At 37.8% G+C, this 18,473-nt stretch overlaps 2 protein-coding genes across 3 annotated transcripts in view; one reads left to right on the top strand and one right to left on the bottom strand.

Moving 5' to 3' along the window:
- Window positions 1-18,473, bottom strand: part of CUNH7orf50 (chromosome unknown C7orf50 homolog) — a 115,919-nt gene that overhangs the window by 85,094 nt on the left and 12,352 nt on the right. The window lies entirely within an intron of this gene.
- Window positions 623-17,295, top strand: GPER1 (G protein-coupled estrogen receptor 1). 2 transcript variants are annotated; one of them, XM_018067313.2, is made up of 5 exons: window positions 623-673; window positions 5,915-9,245; window positions 13,289-13,437; window positions 14,778-14,902; window positions 15,398-17,295. In XM_018067313.2, the coding sequence occupies exon 5, from the start codon at window positions 15,442-15,444 to the stop codon at window positions 16,279-16,281; it is 840 nt and encodes a 279-aa protein (XP_017922802.1). In that variant the 5' UTR covers window positions 623-673; window positions 5,915-9,245; window positions 13,289-13,437; window positions 14,778-14,902; window positions 15,398-15,441; the 3' UTR covers window positions 16,282-17,295. The 2 variants fall into 2 exon arrangements, with proteins under 2 accessions (XP_017922802.1, XP_017922800.1); XM_018067311.2 differs by having other exon boundaries at window positions 14,778-17,295.

Below are 18,473 nucleotides of genomic sequence, written 5' to 3'. Positions count from 1 at the left end.
CTGCAGAGCATCTGGAAAAATAATTTATAGCACGTATACAATACTGGGAATGTTCCAACCCATGGAAAAATAGAAAGACACCTATTTTTAAGAAGGGTTCTTAATATTTTTTACATGCCCTGCTTTGTATCGAGTTTTTGTCATGTTAAGCAAGGGGCCTTGCATGGTATTTATTCAAGAGGCTTTTCCTTTTCTAGACCTCAAGCACTTCAACCAGCGCACTGGAAAAAAATGCAGTTGCGAAGGTCAGTGCAGTGCGTGTGGGATCACTTCAGGAACAGGAAAATAAAATCCACTGGATGGCCTCACACACTTAGAAATGGCAGGGACAAACACTACTTTTCTGTTCTAAAATATCTCAGTGCAGAGGATAATTTGAACTTTAAAGTCACATGATGAAACCATAGGTTTGCTAAACATGCAACGTGTATGGTTTGAATGACTTCAACCAAGTTCCTGTTTCCTTTTTACAGAACTGAATGTTTTTTTAGTCAGCAAGCGCCTGGATTTTTCATCGTGATGTACAGCAGCTAAAGAAGTCATTCTAATCTATACACTCTGCTTTCTACAGAAATAAAAAGGGTTGTAAGCTCCAAACAACAATTATATTTCATCTGGCATTTTACAGTGAAAGTCTCAGCCTGTTGTACCTGTGGAGCATTCTCTTGAAAAGGTAAGTGCTTTATATTACTTTGAATATGCAATGTTTTATTCATCACAAGAGGCTCAAGTTGTGAAGCTAAGGTTATAATTTAAAGCTTTTAGTTTTCCCTTCTTTAACAACATTTGAAATACACAACGTAACCTCCTGTATCTGGGAAACATCCTCAGAAGGCTGATATGTTTAATGAAGCTGAAATTTACAATAAAGCTGGGCATTAAATAGAGAAAATGTGAAGACTGTTTTCCAGTAAGTACTTAACTCCTGTTGAACCGATGGGAGCTGGATGATGAAATACTGCCCAGTGGTCTGGACAAAAAAGACTCCAACCACTGCCTAAAACCAGTCTTTTAAAGGATGGACATTGCCCGATACCACACTACAGGAATTGTATAATACAGGAAACACGTGAGCAATGCTTCTCGGAAACTATGTTTAAGTTACTGTTGATTAGCTTATATTCTAGAAAAGTAAAACTAAAAGCTCTTGGTTTCTCAGGAACTGGTAATTTTTTGCAAGCTAAGGGTAGGGTTTCTTAAACCTTTACAAGTTCAGATACTTGCCCAAGTGCAGGAATTGTGACTTTACAAGGCAGATGAATACAGTATTTCACATTTCAGTCCCTTATGCAAGATGCCCCCCCTCTTTTAACTCTGCAGATGCAGTGCAAACAGAAAGGACAAATTCACCCCCTAAATTACGTGTGGTGTTTTCATGAGTCAATGGAGGACATGCCCACCAAGAGCAGAGTTTCATAAGGAACATTATGTGTATTGCTTTATACTGGATGAAAGAATATTTTCCTTCTAAAGGCTGGTGACAGAATGCAAAAGGACTGCCCTGCCAAACCTTTTAGAGAGGAAGAGTTCTGGCTGCCAGGGAGAAACTCCCTGCTTTAGGAGCTCTTCTTTCTGCACTTTAAATAAACACAAGTTTCTTTGAAACCAAGTTCTCCATTTGCAAGTTAAACATCAAAGTGGGGATGGGGAGCCCAAAACCACTGAAGTGTTCAGGACTGGGTCCTCTCAATACTGAAAGTCCTTTCACAACTTGCTATTTTTAAACTGCTTTCTGAACACTGTACTCACTGCTCAGCCCCATCTGTTGGAAGTGATGGGGAATGTATTCACTGTGCTTCAGGAAGCAAAAATCAAACATATTTAACTGCTAAATTGTAGTGGTGAAACAGGGATATGAAAAGGAAAAAAAAAAACCACTAGAAAAAAGTGAGGCCATATGAAGTTAAGGAGGGATTCCTTAACATATGAATGGGGCTGAGGTAAAGGGACAAAATACTGCAGCATGACAACACAGAGAAAGATAATGCAAGTAGTATATTGCAGATTTCCCTCACTAATTAATCTTAGGAGAAACAGGAATAAGATTCCACTACAGCTTCAATATATGTGAGCTATGACACACTGTAGATTACTCTCAGTTACCAGTAAATAGAAATAACAAAGTCAGTTTTTGTTACAGCAAGTTATGAGGAAAAAAAATATTAATTCAGGCCGTGAGGTGGTTGCACTCTAAGCTGACAGATTCCAGTAAAAGAGTAAAGGACAAGGCCCCCCTGCCAAGCAGAGCATAAACATTACATGCGTTTGGGGGGGGGAAAAAAAGTCCCTGCAGTAAATCCAAGAAGCAGACAAGAACTGAGGGAATGCCAGATTTTCTCAGAGCAGAGGAAACTGACATAATAAATTCCTCATTTTTATATGATGGAAACTCAAAGTACTTTGACAAAAAATGTGGTCAATTGTATGAAGATTCTGAAAAAAATCACATGAAAAATAAGCCGCCCTCTGCTGCCCCCTTGGAACATATATTTTTCTTTTAAATTATATTAGTATTACCACAAGTCTATAAAAATTTGGAAACATCTTCACATTTTTTTCTTTGATAAACACTTTATTGAATTCAATAATGAGTTATGCTCATACCCACTAACCACAGCAAAGCCACAAAAGTTTGTTGTTTTAGTGAAATTTTGTTGTGTGGGAATCCTAAAGTGATTTTTGGGATGCTCCCTTTAAAAGAGCACACCTAGAAATTTTTCCTCAGCTCAGAGTATTAATACTTACATTGATTATATAGTTGCACTGTTATTTCCCCCAAGTGACCATATTAATTCTAAGTTGAATAGATTACTTTTGTTTAGTTTAAATCCCTCCTCAGATGAGGGAAGTTAAAACACACATCTATGTTAGTATAGCAAGGTTTAGGCAAGAGGAAGAGTAACATCACTGCTATTATTTAACAACTATGTTAAGTAATGGTCTGTGGTTACAACTGAAATTGTTTCAGGCATTCATCTTGACATCTATGACAAATGAGGCTGAAATATGTTGTCGGCCTCTCCTTAGTACTGTGCTGGTCCATCATTAAAATATCACAATGTGCAAACTAAACTGGTGGGTACAGAAAGAGAAACCAAGATGATGCACTTGCTTACACAATAAGTTGCAACTATTGGAATATGCTGCATTAAGTTTAATATTCCTTACTTTGCCTTAAACACCCAAAGAGCAGCTAAATAAAATTAAAAATACCCTTGCTATGGTCAAAATTGAACCCAGGCTCAGTACCAAGGCCAGGTCCTGAGCAAATTTAACCAAGTTTTGGCATCTTGTTTTTCCTGTAATTTGATGTAGGGCCATATATGATTTCCTGAGAAACCGCAAACTACATCCTTTGTTTCCTTTGCAATTAAGTTACCAGAAAAGTTGAATGTTGCTGAGTTATTCTGAGATTCTCTGCAAGGAGGATGAGCACAGGTATTTGGCCCATGGTTGTTGAGAAGATAATGGAGACGTTCACAGTGCCAGAGCTGAAATCTCATGTTCAGCCCCACAAAAGGCCTGATGGGATCAGAAGGTGACACTGTAGGCTCCCATGGAACAGCTCAAAATGTAAACATTTCTTAACCTTGAAGCTACAGTGTGGGGTGATAACAACAAACTTTCTCAGATGCTCAAGTGGCCACAATGTACCTTCACCAGATCCTTCATTGGATCAAGCTTCAAATCTCTCTACTAATAGAAGGTCAAAATTTGACTTACACTGTTTCCCTCTGCTGAGTATTTAAGAATAAATGAATTGCAGAAGTTAGAATTTCATAACATTTTTCTTAAGATTGCTCATATTTAACAAACTATTTTTAAACTTCAACATTATATTAACTCTTGACTTGCTTCAGAAACTTCCACCACTTTTGCCCATCAGTTCATTCCTACATGGTGTATGTCGAGCTCAGAGGTCAGAACATAAACAGAGTCTGACCAGCCAACTTTTCACCTCCTGTGAGTGTACCTGTAACACAAAAAATCTTCCCTGGGTGCATCAGTCCTTTGTGTAGTGGAATCTCTCAGAAAATAACCTTTTCTAGAAAGGAAGAAACTCTGTCTTTAAAAGGGGACAAAGAACACTGCTGAATCAAAACACAACTCCACGGTTTTCTATAAATGAAATTATAATTATATAAGATTATATACAATTTAATCAAAGTCACTTTGATAAGTCAACTTTTCTAATTAAAACCAGTATTAGAATTCCAATTTTGAGGAGAGATTAGAAATATCAGAAATGTGAAGTAGTGTCAGAGGTAACAAGCATAAATTAACTGTCAAATAGTATTAAGACACTGACTTATCTATAATGAGCACTGCTTAAAAACATTAATGCATCTTTATGAACTTTTACCAATTTAAAGTTACTTTCACTGTAAGAGTTAACATCACTAGAATCCCTTTATGGAAAAGGCATTATGTACAACCAAGTAAATCACTTCTTACTAGTATGACTGTATAGAAATTTCTATAAGGAGAACTCCACCATCCTGTCTTTGCCTGCTTGTTCAGACCTGCTCTATGTACAACAGAACAAAGTAAAAACACCAAACTCTAACACAAAATTGAAATCTGTGTGAATAAAGGAGAATTTTTTTCCCCAGAAAACACTCTACACTGTAAATAGATGTTTAACTCTTTCCAGTACTGAGAAGCATCCTTAATCAAACATTCAAAATTCATTAGGAAGAGCTCATTATCTTGTGTTTAAAAATCGTCTTTGCTACTAAAAAAAAAGAATGTTATTTTCTGCATCCATCAGTATAAGGTGCATAGAATTTTTTTTTTCAGAAATTGAGTTAATTATGCTTTTAGATGGTCTGTAAAATATATATATCCATATCCATTACACTCAGTTTTTCAGAAGTATATGTTATGTTCCTATAAAAGCTTTTTGGCTTAAAAAAAAAAGGAGCCTCCAAACATTTATACGGTAGCAGAATCATTATATCAATATATCACAGAGTCATTACAGCTAACAGCCTATTGATATTACTCTTAAAATTCCCTATTTACAGGAATTTATAACATAACTGTAAAAAATATTCCTTGCTAAAACTTTATCAATAGGTTTATAATGCACCAGTAATTGTTTTCTCCAAGTTGAGCATGCAGAAAAGCATTATTTTTTGCAGTTTTATGCAACAGCTACATATAAGAAATGACAGTGTTATTAATGTATAAATATGTTTTAGTATAAAAGCAGTTTGTTCATAACTGTTCTTAAACACTTACATTAATTTTATATGGGCTGCTCAGTACAGACTGCAGTTATGAAAGGCTTTATTTCAGAACAGAAAGGAAACAAAACTAAAACAAAGGAAGGAATGTGGCTCATGCCTCATATTGTGATTATCTTTGCATTTTCCTCAGTGAGCCCCCCCTGGCAGCTGGGTTCAAATTGTCCAAAATTCCCCGCCTTGCAACAGCACAGTGAAGCTTTTTGTGGCTGTGGCTGCTGCCCACACGCTGGAGTTGCCCTGTGCACTGCCTTGGCCTTTTTTGGCAAGATGCTGAGGAAAAGCAGCTCCACCTAATCCCAGAGCCAATTCCTTCCTCACCCAAACAGCCAACTCCCATATATTCCACAGGCGACATCAGTGCACTGGATCCTGGCTGTCGTGTTCAAGGCTGAGCTGCAGTAAAAGTCCTGGCTGCACCAAGAGAGGAAAAGGGGGGAGTGGCAAGAGCAGAACCCACACTAAAAATAAAAAGGTGATTTATCTGGCTAAAAATATTACGCAAGTTAGCTTGAAATTAGCATAGGGTAAAACCCACCTAAAAAATGACTACGTTTATTGTGAACAAATGGCTCATACCCCTGACTGCACGTAATATATTTAATGCAAAAATTAGATATTAAAACTGTACGTTAAACCTCTTTCACCTTCCTTTTCCATTTCAGTTTCAAACTCCTTTGAACAGGAAAGCAGAAGGAAGGATGACTTCTCACAACATGACATGGATCAGCTACCCAAGTAAGAACCTGGCTTTCACCTCCCCAGAAGAAATCGAAGACATCATAGCTTCTCAAAACATCATATCCAGACTCATGCACTGCTACATCGCCTTTTTTGTGCCCACAGGATTAATAGCTGGCATTTGTATTTTGGTTGTTCTCATAAAGAATTATGTGCAGCACAAAGTCATAGAAAACTTGGACTTGCTTCTTCTACACTTCACCATCAGCAATATTATAATGATTCTTTTATCGTTCACTGTCATTACTAGACCCGACTATTTAACAGCAACCCACCTCGCCTGTAATGTACTGTCATTTTTTTTCAACTTCAGTTACTTCAATTCTCAGTATGTTTTCGTTTTGATGCTTCTCATACTGTTACTCAAGAGATTTCCACCACGGACTGCTCTCTGCAAAGCCACCCAGAGACCCATCCTGTGTGCTGGAATTGTTCTCACATACACCTTCTGTTTGTCCCTGACTGAGGCGGTGCTGGTTGGCACTGATAACTATCACCTGGAAACAGACTGCCAGTTAGATCCATTGTTTGCATGGCCTGAATACGAGATCGTTAAATTCACATTTGGGTTTGGAATCCCACTGTTCCTTCAGATACTCTGTTTTACTGTTCTCTTGGCTAAAGCAGCACCTGCTGAAGCTCCAGCCTTACAACAGCACATCCGTACCTCCCCCGCCGTGTATGTGACCAGCGTAACAATGTTTATGTGCCGCCTGTTTTATAACCTCATGCTTCTCTTCAGGACAACACTGAAGTTACAGAAGAGCACTGGAACCACGAAGAACGAGCTTGTGATGAATATTGCAGAAATAGTGTTGTTCTGTGAGAGCTGCGCTAGTTTGGTGTTTATACTTGGTCTTCATAAGCCATGCAAGGATGAAATACTCAAAGTCATACAGAACTGCCGAAGGAAAACCACTGCCAACAATCACCATGAAATACCAGAAACAAACGTGCCCCATGAAAGCGGGTCTCAGTAACACTGTTCTGAACAGCTGTCAACCCACTTTACTTTTCAGCTTGTTTGTGGGTTTTGGTTTGGTTTTTCACTTCTTTAAAAAAGGGTGATTGTTCCTTCTTTAGAACCCAAACTTGGCCCATCTTATAGCTAGCAGTACTGGAAGAAAAAAAGATCTTTAATTCTAGTATTTACGGTGATCTTTGAGAGCACATGTAGGGTCTGGGGTTGTTTGGGTTTTTTTTTTAATGTATATATACACATATATATTAAAATCGTCTATTTTCTGCAACTGTTACTTCAAAACCAAGTAGGAAGATGAGCACTGCTGCCATAGAACTGTGCTTGTGCAATAATATCAATGCCCTAGCAAAGCTGCAAACAAAAACATGGTAGAAAGCAACTCTGAACAAAAGCAAAAATCCTCAGCCAAAGCATTCTCTCAGGTATGCTTCCTCTTTTGACTTCTTACTCTACAAACTATTTTTATAACACTGGTAAATCCCAGTAGCAGCAGCAGTGAAGTTTTTGTCTGACTTCTTGTGCCAAAAAAAAAAATGAAAAAATTCAAATTAATGGAAATGCTGGTCCATAAAGAAAAGCTTTGGGTCCTTTGTGAGGCATTGAACTGGAAAGATCAACAGGATGGCTAATTAAAACTTTGTGCAAGAATGAAAGCTTTTTGTTAATGACCTCTCAGCTTCCACTTTGCATTTAGACTTAGGGCAATTATTGATTTAAGCCATTCCTGATGAGTTCATTCAGAAGTATGCCTTGGAAGACTCACATTCAACAATACACTAAATAAAAACCAGAGAAATGCCAGTCCAGAACAGTGTAACTGAGGTGTGTTTTTAAGAGGGCAAACAAAAGCATAGCCTCAGGTCCTAAATGAAATCAAAGCTCTAATGGAAAAAAGACAGAAGCATTGTACAAGTAGATGAGAGTTGATGGGTCAATGGTGCAAGGAGGGGAAAGAATCTGAATCAGAATTAAACAGCTGTGGTACAGGAGGTGGGATGTAGCCCTGCAGAATCAGTAGCTGATGCAGCTGAGAGGTAGGTGCAAAGCTGTGAACGCTTACTCTGAGCACATTGTTACTGTCACCAAATCTGGCCAGGAGCCACCTTACACCTTTGGCTTCGGTTTCAGCTTTTCCTCTCATAGAGGTGGAGAGAATGGAAACAGGAAAAGCACAAAATTGTACTAGATCTTGGATAATGACGTCAGCTTAGATCACAAAGTTATAAAAATATGGTGCTGTGATGAGGACGGCTCAAGCAACCTGAAGAGTTTTGAGAAAACTCATTTTTATGCTTAAATCCGTTCCTTTGCGTGACACTCGGGTGCTAATGGAACTGACAGGGTTTTTTGCAGTTGTATCCTTTGAAAGGTCTTCCTGATGGGGTCCAGATTTGCGTGGGGAGCTGGTGCAGATCAGCACAGGCTGCCTAAGAGAGAAAAGCAGGAACTGATCGATGAACATCTTCCACAAAACTACAGCCAAGTGCAGAAATGGAAGAATAAAGGACATTTGTTCAATAATAATACAGAATACAGATTTAGTATCTAGAGATACAGATCTAGTCTTAGTCATCCAAGTCCTGAAATGTATAGACCATGACTGTATCACATGCAAATAAAGGGCAATATGTAGTTTCACTATGTTTGTAAGGACCAACATTTCTGCAAGATGTAAAAGTCAACTGCTAAGATGTCTGCATTGCATTGTGTCAGCCTGTTTTCCTGTTCAATTTTGTTCTGCTGCCAGCACGAACAGATGGATAATTAAAAAACTCTGCATATAAACAGATCATTATAGAATGTGGTCAGAAAGGAAGTAGGTAGATAAGAATCATCTCTTGGAATACAAGAGCCAAATTCATACTTGTGAAAGGATTCTCAGATGGCAGCAGAGGTTTTGTTTTGCACCTGAGAAGAGGGAGATTAAACAACATGGACCAAAGATCAGCCCTGCAGAAAGAAGTTTGAAGAGATGAGTTGTAAGAGCTGTACATCAGTGGAAAAGCTGACAGACTGAGTGAAGGAGAATGCCAGAAGATGCAAGCTGTTTATCCCTCAGTGTCATAGCTTCAGCTGTGCCACGGATAAGAGGTCTATTTTCTAGTATTGGAATTATGCACAAATAATTCTACTTTATTTACAGCTTCCATCTCTTTTATATTTAAGGATGAAAGAATAAATACTGTGTTGTTTCTGAGTCTTGACTTACTGTGAAAGGGGCCTAAAAGAAAACCTGGCCAGTAACTGGCTGGGACCTGGAAACTGGTCTAATGGTGAGTGAATTGTGGTGACACACCTGGAAGGAGCCAGAAGGTTGAGCACGGGTGGAAAGTTGAGCATGGAGAGGAGGATGTTTCATGACACTCTCGGCAAGGTACACAGCTAGAGCAGAACCATAACCAAAGGCCTCAGAGAAATAAAACCTGTAGGGACCTACTGTCAGATCCAGGGTCTGAGAATGAGTACGTCCTGTCAGAATGAAGTACTGTGTGTGAGTCTGTGAGTACTCCTGGGTATAGCTCCTGGCTGCCATCTGTGAGATTCGAGTTCATGTACTCTGGCCTCTTCCCTGTCCTTGACTACTGTCGTGTAAAAAATCAGAGTATTTTCTGGATGGCTGGTTATATTGACATAGAGAAATCTCTATGTACAATCAAAAGACTTTGAACTGAATATGAGAAAACAAAGGTAGACAGGAGGGAAGAGGTTGAAAAATGTAGAACAGTAACTCAAATAGTTATGAATACAACTTTTTGCAATACGGAAATGTTTTCATAGAAACATTCTTGATAAAGTTACTCAGAACTTATATTAAAGTTTACAAAAATGAACATATAGTCCTAGAGAAAATCTCACATTCAGTTGGAATATAAGAGCAAACATCCCTATTCTAAAAGAGTTTCATATGAGGGAGAAAAAAGCAGCTTTGGTAAAGATTAAAAGTAATAATGTTTAAATAATTAATAAATCTAAGAGCATTTTTAAGAAAAAAAATAAAATCTCCTTGCTCTGAGAGATCTTTTTTCCCTTATGCTAGCAACAGCTTTGTTGAACTCTCACTTCTTCCAGGCTTCACCTAGATTTGAACAGTATGTTCCAGAGGAAATAGAGCATATATTTTTATAGGCAGGCTGTCAAAATTAATGCAGGGATATACTGGAAAAATTCGAAGAAGAATCTTTTACTTCTGTACTGGTAATATTTGTATCTTTCCAAAACTTTGGTCTGCATTTGAAAAAAAACCCTTCAGGGGTTTGAGTAATGGACACTGATGTCATTCAGTGGTTGAAAAAGATGAGAATGTGGAGATCAGTGTACTTGCAAAACGTCATGAACAGTATAACAGCATCTGTATTTCCCCTGGAGATAGTTTCAGTAGAGATTCTTACACAAATCTTGTTTCTTCTGCAGATGGTTATATTACACCGCAAGCATTCCAAAATTATTTCAATTTATACTTCCTTCCACTTCCATGCAATACAGTGCCTTATTTTTTTCAGCTTTAGACTCCCTGGCCCTGATCTCATTTCTCCAGGACTCGACAGCTTTATACCCAAAGCACTTCCACACTTCTGACAGAATCCAACAGCTCTTGCATCCTACAGGGCTTATCCTGCTTATCCAGCTGGAGAGGCTGCCATGCAGTGCTGTGATGCACCAGACCTCAACGTTGTTCTCTCCCACACTCACACCTCCCACTTTCTTCCTCCTCAGCTGCCACCTTTTAGCAGCACAATAGCAGGCACGTATGTTGAAGTCTGCTAAATTACACAGAGTATCTTCTAATATACCACACATTCTGGTGCTAGTAAGTACATCACAGACAATTACATCACTGCTCCTGAAAGACTCTGGGGTGGTAGACACATTTATTGAGATATAGACAGTGTTTTACAAGTTGACTACTACTTGTATTTAAAAATAAACTGCTAGGAGAATTCTGAATGCTGGATTATTGAAGTCTGACATAATAAAAATGCTACTGCATCAGTTGCTTTCATGCTTGTTCTCAGGAACAATCACAATAAGGTACAACAGGTGGAATTTTGAGACTCAATACTGTCACAGCTGTGACTATGGATCATTAAGGCACTCGCTGTGAAGTCCCATGGAATAGCTGCAGCTGATAGGGAAAGAGCAAGGGTACAATGTTCGGCAGCTGCTCAAATTAGTGAGATTAAGATAGATTAATCAGTGAGATTAAGATAGATTAATCAGTAACAATAATTTGACTGCATAAACAAGAGCCTGACAATGCTGTCATTGTTTTAGGAAGCAGGATTCAGAGGATTCACATGATCATCTCATGAAATACTTAGTGAAATAGAGAACTCAATAGTTACAACATAATAATAGAATATTCATGATACCAGATTCGGCCTCTTACACTTCATAGTTGTACTAGCACAGAAAACAGCTTCTTCATGGGCCTTTTGAAAGAGACTTTCCTAACAATTCTGGAAGTATGGCAAAGTGACGTCTTTCTGACCATGACTTCAAACAAGAAAATTAGTGCTCAGACCTATACATTTTCATAGCAAATCCGATGATATGCAAAGCTAGAAAAGCAAGGACAAACAGACCAGCTGACTATCAAATTCAGGCCCCCCTAATTACAAACAACCAATACTCAGAAGCGAATGTTACACATTAAGTAAAGTAGAAAATCCCTCTGGCCCTTACAAGATCAGTGGAAGCTCTGAAGGACAGAACTAAGTACAGCAAAACCACATGATCAACAAACAACAATAAAGACTCTTTTTATCCTGTTCTTTTATGACACCAAAAAATTAAGACCTTCAAAGCTGGTATCACAAGATTTTTCTACATTACAATTATTCCAGTCCCATAACACCATCATATTTGTACACTTCTCAAAACAAAACACTTTAGTCTCTGTCCTCATCACCCTGTAGAAAAAACACTCCATAAAGCCATTCCACACATAGTGGAAATCTTCTATTCAGAACATTTTTACCAGCACCAATTTGCAGAAACATTCTTTTGATCTAAATCATAATTGATTCCCAAACTATTTATGAGGAGCCATCGTGCAAGAACATCTTAAAAAACTCTTTTAGTAACACTATCAAAATCCTCTGTTCCTATGCACAGTGTGACACAAAAGAATCAGCAAATAACATATTTGCCTCAATGAAGGCAAAGTGGTTCTACTCCCAAAGCCATTCGTTTAAAGAACTTTTGCTTCACTTTTCTACACATGAGATCTTTTGTAATCTAAAAATATTTGACCACTGTAACTGGTGTCATACAGGCATTATAATGACATGGTAGTTGCTTACTCCACACTTCTGAAACTGCCCCATTGTCTTCTTGAAGTCCTAAATGCTGAGCTCCCACTCATTCCAGTAGGAGCAGATGCTGCATCGATGTACAGCATAACCACTCATGGCACTTGAAATTCAGGTATGAGATCAATATAATCACAGAAAGCAACTACCACAAATAAAATACTTCTGTTTGATGAGAAAGGTTTATCTAAGAATCCTGGCCACCAGTAGGTGGTGTTACTGGAAATGGCAAGTGGGGTTTTTTTCCCCTACAGACGAAATGCAAAACTCCACCTGCAGCACTGGTGGTTTTACACAAAGCTCTGCATTCTCTGTAAAAGAAGTATTTTATCCATGTGATTCGGAGCTGAGCAATTCCAAGAAGTAAGAGGATGACAATATATTCCTGAAAATTTAAATAAAAACAGGCAAAATGGGATCAGCTTAAAGGTAGGAAAACTGAAATTTATCTTGTCAGTTTAGCAAATGACCCATCTCAGCTGCTTGAGGTCTCTCAATCAAATATTCCCCTTTAGATTGTCCAGAGGCTTTTAAAAAACACCACATACAGCAGTAATTATTGCTTTATATCTATATAAAACGTGCTTCCTTAAAATTTGCAAATAGATCTTTTAACGATTGATCAAATCCTCTTAATTATTGATCAGCTGAGCTATAGGTTTGAACGGACTATATAACTTTGAAAAATGCCAGAGGCAGAAAGGAGGGTGCAACGAACATTAGGCAAAATAAAACTGACAAATACGAGAGAAAAGATGCTTGAGTAGTGCTAGTAAAAAAGAAACCAGCAGAAACAGGGTTAATTCCAGCCTTATAAGGCTGTTCAGCAGCACTTCAACTGCACACAAATTAGAACAACCCTGGGAATCTATAAAGCTTGTTTTATTGGCAAGGACATGCGGCAAGATCTGCATTTTGCTGTTGTAAACTATCCTTTATTTAAGATGTTCTAAAGCAGGATAGACTTTTATATGATTTTCTTTTTAATGCTGAATCATCAACAGGTGGCATCCACTGCAGCTCTGCACACCTAAAGGCAAGTTTTTTACCGAGAGAACAGTGGAAGTTGGCACATCCTTTACGTGTGTACCCAGCAAGGACCAGCCTGCTGCTCTGTCTGGAGGAAAATCAGCTCTGGAGAAATGGAATTAAGGTAAAACAAAGTGTTTCACCGTACATAGTTACCTGTAATGCTTGTAACTACTTGGCTTTTGGCAGCCTTTCAGATGTAATTAAAATCTGACCACAGACAGACCTTTTAAAATCAATTTCTTAGGTTGCTAACTTATCTTTTATTGTGTTTAAAGCAGTTTTACTGCCTTGTTTGCAAATAAAAGGACCTTATGTAAGGGACAACAGTTTATGTCTGACTTCCACAGCTGCTCGAAACAAACAGCGAACCTTCTTCTAATAAGTGTAATTTCCTATGGATATTTTAGCATAAAGATTTACACTATTAAAACGATTCAAAACACAGCAACAGGTACTGGGAACTTACGCCTGTTTCACTGAGAAATAAAAGCTCTGGAACCCCTATCTTTATTTAAGTATCTGTAGCTACTTCTGGTGATTTGAATACACTTAAGCAAACTCAGAGCTATATTTCTGACTAAAAATATTCTAACACTCCTACTCCACTAGTAGTCTGCTCCTTTTTCTCCCCCAGACTGTACCTCGGCAGGATTTAAATCATTAACATGTGGAAATATGCACGAATTTTACTAGCAAACAATTTTTTTTACTATGTTTTAGTGTAAATAAAATCAAGGGGTTCACAGGAGGATGAAGATTAAAGCAGTTCAAAATATTTAAAACTTAACACAAAATACCCTGGTTTATAATTTTCTTGCTGTTTTATTTGTTTGGGATGTCTTTTGTTTGGTTGTTTTTTCCTTTAAATAAACTTCTAGCAATGCTTCAAGTCCATAACATTCAACATTTATGAATAAACAAATCTGATAACTGGTATTTTCCATTCCCACCCGGAAGTCAGTGAAACATAATAAATCACAAAGAAAAGCAAATTGAGTATAATAATGCTGGTGTAAATCAATACGCTGCTTGTATTACCTTCGTTTCTAAAATCTGCCTTTCCTTCCCACTGAAAGCAGCAGGAACCAATTGCTTTTCATCTCTGTTGCTTTCTCAGCCACAGAATTTGCTATTTAATAGCCTTACAAGCTGATAAAATAAATACATATGTAAAAAACCACCATTTTTCTTTATTAGGCTAAACTCACTCATCCGATTTCTCTGTATTTCTGCATTTTCTGATGTTGAACCCCTGAAGGGTACACACCATTTTAACAGATCTGCCCTCACAATATATTATCATCCAGAACAAATTTAAATTCTTTTAACTGAACCTTTGCATATATATTAAAACATGATGTTTCCTACAACCTCAGCTGTGATGTTAAGTTAGAAGCAGCACATAGCACATGGTACAGTGCTGGAATACGAGATTAATTGTTTTCCATTTGCAAATTGCAGGTCCAAGGATGTTCATTGATTATTAAAAGAAAACAAATGGAGCTAAAATTCTACTGCATTCCAACTTGCATGAAGAAACACTGCTGATGAAAAGCTTTTATTAAAGAGACACAAGTACCATCATGGTAAAAAGATTCCTACATGATCTTAAGGCACACAAGAACTGTAAATTCTATCATTTACAATGTATATAGTGTCCTGTAAAACAAATTAAGACATTTACTATTTGTAGTGTTATATTTGGGTCAGTTTTAAGTCTAATTAATCTGACTTCTAAAGAATTTTAATTTTCTATACAAAATTCTGCATCTTTTCCAACTCCAAGCGAAAATGCTTACTAGAAGTTTAGTTGAAGACAACCAAAAATCTGATTTTTTGGTACTGACACCAAACTGTGATTGCTAATATCTTTTCTACAGATATTTTAACCATGGAAACTTATTCTGCCTCAATAGCACCCGTTATATGTAACAGCACAACTTTTAACCTGAACGGATCCCATTTGTGTAACGAAAGCATAACCTCTAGACTAGCAGATAAATCGGAACACCAACAATATGTTATTGGTCTTTTCTTATCATGCCTTTACACAATATTTCTCTTTCCTATCGGTTTCGTAGGAAACATTCTGATACTGGTTGTCAACATAAGCTTTCGGGAAAAAATGACTATCCCAGACCTTTACTTCATAAACCTGGCAGTGGCCGATCTCATTCTAGTTGCCGATTCTCTCATTGAGGTGTTTAACCTTGACGAAAAGTATTATGATATCACTATCATTTGCACCTTTATGTCTTTGTTCCTTCAGATCAACATGTATAGCAGCATTTTCTTTCTGACATGGATGAGTTTTGACAGATACCTAGCCCTGGCAAAAGTAATGAGGTCCAACATATTCCGCACTATGCAGCACGCTAGACTGAGCTGCGGGCTCATATGGATGGCATCCATTTCTGCAGCTCTGGTCCCATTCACGGCTGTGCATTTACAACACACCGGAGAGGTCTATTTTTGTTTTGCAGATGTAAAAGAAATCCAGTGGTTAGAAATAACCTTGGGGTTTATCATCCCCTTCGTGATCATCGGTCTCTGTTACTCGTTAATTGTCCGAGTTCTTATAAAAGCCCACAAGCACAGGAGTCTTCGTCTGCGGCGGCAAAAGGCTCTTCGCATGATTTTTGTTGTGGTCTTGGTTTTCTTTATCTGCTGGTTGCCTGAAAACGTCTTCATTAGCGTCCAACTTCTTCAGAAGAAAAACGAGCCCATCTCTTCAAACAGCCCATCCTTCAGGCACGATTATCCTCTAACGGGACACATTGTGAATCTGGCAGCTTTTTCTAACAGCTGTTTGAACCCCCTAATTTACAGTTTTCTAGGGGAAACCTTCAGAGACAAACTGCGACTGTACATTGAACAGAAGACAAAAATGTCCACGTTACATCGCTTCTGTCAGGCTGCCCTAACGTCTGTCATCCCTGACAGTAACGAGCAATCAGAAGTCTGATTTAGTAGTCGTTATATAAAACATATGACTGTGAAGTTGTGCAAATAGTGAACAAAATGCTTGCTAGTAACAGAAAAAAGTGCATTTGTGAATATATATATAGTGTATCGCTCTACTGAGTATTGAAAGTTTATATTCAAAATGTTTCTATGACAAGACTTTGATGTAGAAGAATATGTTTTAGCCAGATTTATATTTAATTAAGAACAGGATTATTAAAAGCTGAGCACTGAAGAAGCTTTATTTTGTATTATACATGTATGAATGACAATAGAGGAGAAAATTTTATCAAGTTAGGAAGACTCTAGATGTAATCTGATTATCAGAGATTCTATTTTGCTGGTGTATATAACTTCCACTGAAATAATGAAGCTGCCCTAACAATGGGGAAAAATCATTACAACATATTGACGTGGAGATGCAGAAAACATTGATTTTTTTCCATCCAAACATGTTAAGATAAATGACTTTGCTTAGAAGAACTACATACTACTATTGTCACTGTATCCTAGCATGTCTTCCATGATTAAGTTTTTTTTTAATCATAATATAATCAAGCACAGTGGTGAGTTTTCGTCTCCTAAATGTAAACTGCTGTTTACATGTTTACTTGATCAAAACCAAAATCATCTGTAACTATATTACTCATCTCAAAGAACTTCACAAAAGCAAAATGTAGTGCTTCATTCTGTCTTTTAAGGGCTGACCACAACCATCTCTCCCAGGACAGACATAATTGGGCCTTGTGTTAAAAATGCCAGTGCACATACACATACACTCACATTCACATCTGCCTTCAGAACTGAATGCAGAGATTTCACGAGATCTCTTTACATTCAAAAGGTCTATTTTGATTGCCAGAACAAAATGCTGTGATTTTTACAGAGGTGCCACTTGCTGCAAAAGGGTGTAAATAGTGCTTATGAAAACAACAGAAGCCTCTATTTTTAGAAAGGAAGAACTTACGTAATGGGGGAGTGTGATTGGCAATTATCAGATTTGCACCTTGTGCACTGTCCATCCCACCTCCAGAGAGCACTGGCCTTTCAAGGTTTTAAGATGTATGTAGGCTGCTTTGCTCATTTGGAGATTAATTATACTAAGCAATCAAATTATAGCACCACTTACTGGAGAACAATAGTGTCTCTTTTCTTCTAGAAAATAATTGGGTTTTAAATCTGATTGATGTTTAGCACAGGTTACTGCTGAACTTGTTCAGAGGAAGCTATAAAGTTCCTAGAGATTAGTGTGCAAGATCATTAAAACATCACTTGCTGCACCTCTGAGGTGAACAAACCCATTTCACCTCTGTGCTTATTGACTGAAGCATCAGAACTCTGCAGAATAAGACACTTTGTCCTATTTTTAAATGTCACACATGAATTAATTAGCACAATAACAGATTTAAAAGCATTTTTAAACGTAGATCCTTAAAACAACAACAGAAGCTAATAAAGCAATAAAGAAAACAGTGAAAACAACGATTCCACTCATATTTCTCATGAAATATCTCGAGCTTCCTAGTGGAAGTTTTGGCCACAAAAGACTTGACCTATAAACAGAAAGGCCACAAGACGATGATGGCTGAATTTGAAATAGATATCAGATATTCCTGCAGCTCAAACAGGAACTGCAGGGTGGGGTCCGAGGCAACTGTGGGTTAAGGAACAATGTCATTTTAGTCACATCTTCCCCGCAGAACACCAAATATATCTTCTCTCAAGAGAAATGCAAGCATAGCATGAGTAGCCAAACAACACTTAACAAGACATCTCACACCACTGGGCTGCAGCACACATAGCCCTTTTTCTTCATTATTTTCACTTTTGGAATTAGCCACAGTTACTCGTGTCCTGTGGACTGTCAGGGGGCATCATCACACCTTCAAAGACAACTATTTCAGACAACCCTGAGCTGAAGGAATGGATAATTATCTTGGCAATGCAATTCTGTGAATTGAGATACACCTTGAGTTTAAAGACAGATTAGGTTTGTGTAATCTTGACACTTGACATGAACAAATAACTTACTTGGGGTTACAGGAATATACTTTCCCAATTGTAGTTGTTGCTTATTTTGGTTTTATAGGAATAAGCTCCTTTCCCCTCCTCCTTCCTTCCAATACAGGGATCAGGTTTTTGATCAAGACTACGGTAGAAGCCCTTTTACTGCCACTGTAGAACACAAGTCAA

The sequence above is a fragment of the Manacus vitellinus genome, unplaced genomic scaffold (genome assembly GCF_001715985.3).
Source record: "Manacus vitellinus isolate BGI_N305 unplaced genomic scaffold, ASM171598v3 scaffold_12_pilon, whole genome shotgun sequence".
In the NCBI taxonomy this organism is placed as follows: Eukaryota; Metazoa; Chordata; class Aves; order Passeriformes; family Pipridae; genus Manacus; species Manacus vitellinus.
This window is presented reverse-complemented; position numbering and strand designations above follow the sequence as displayed.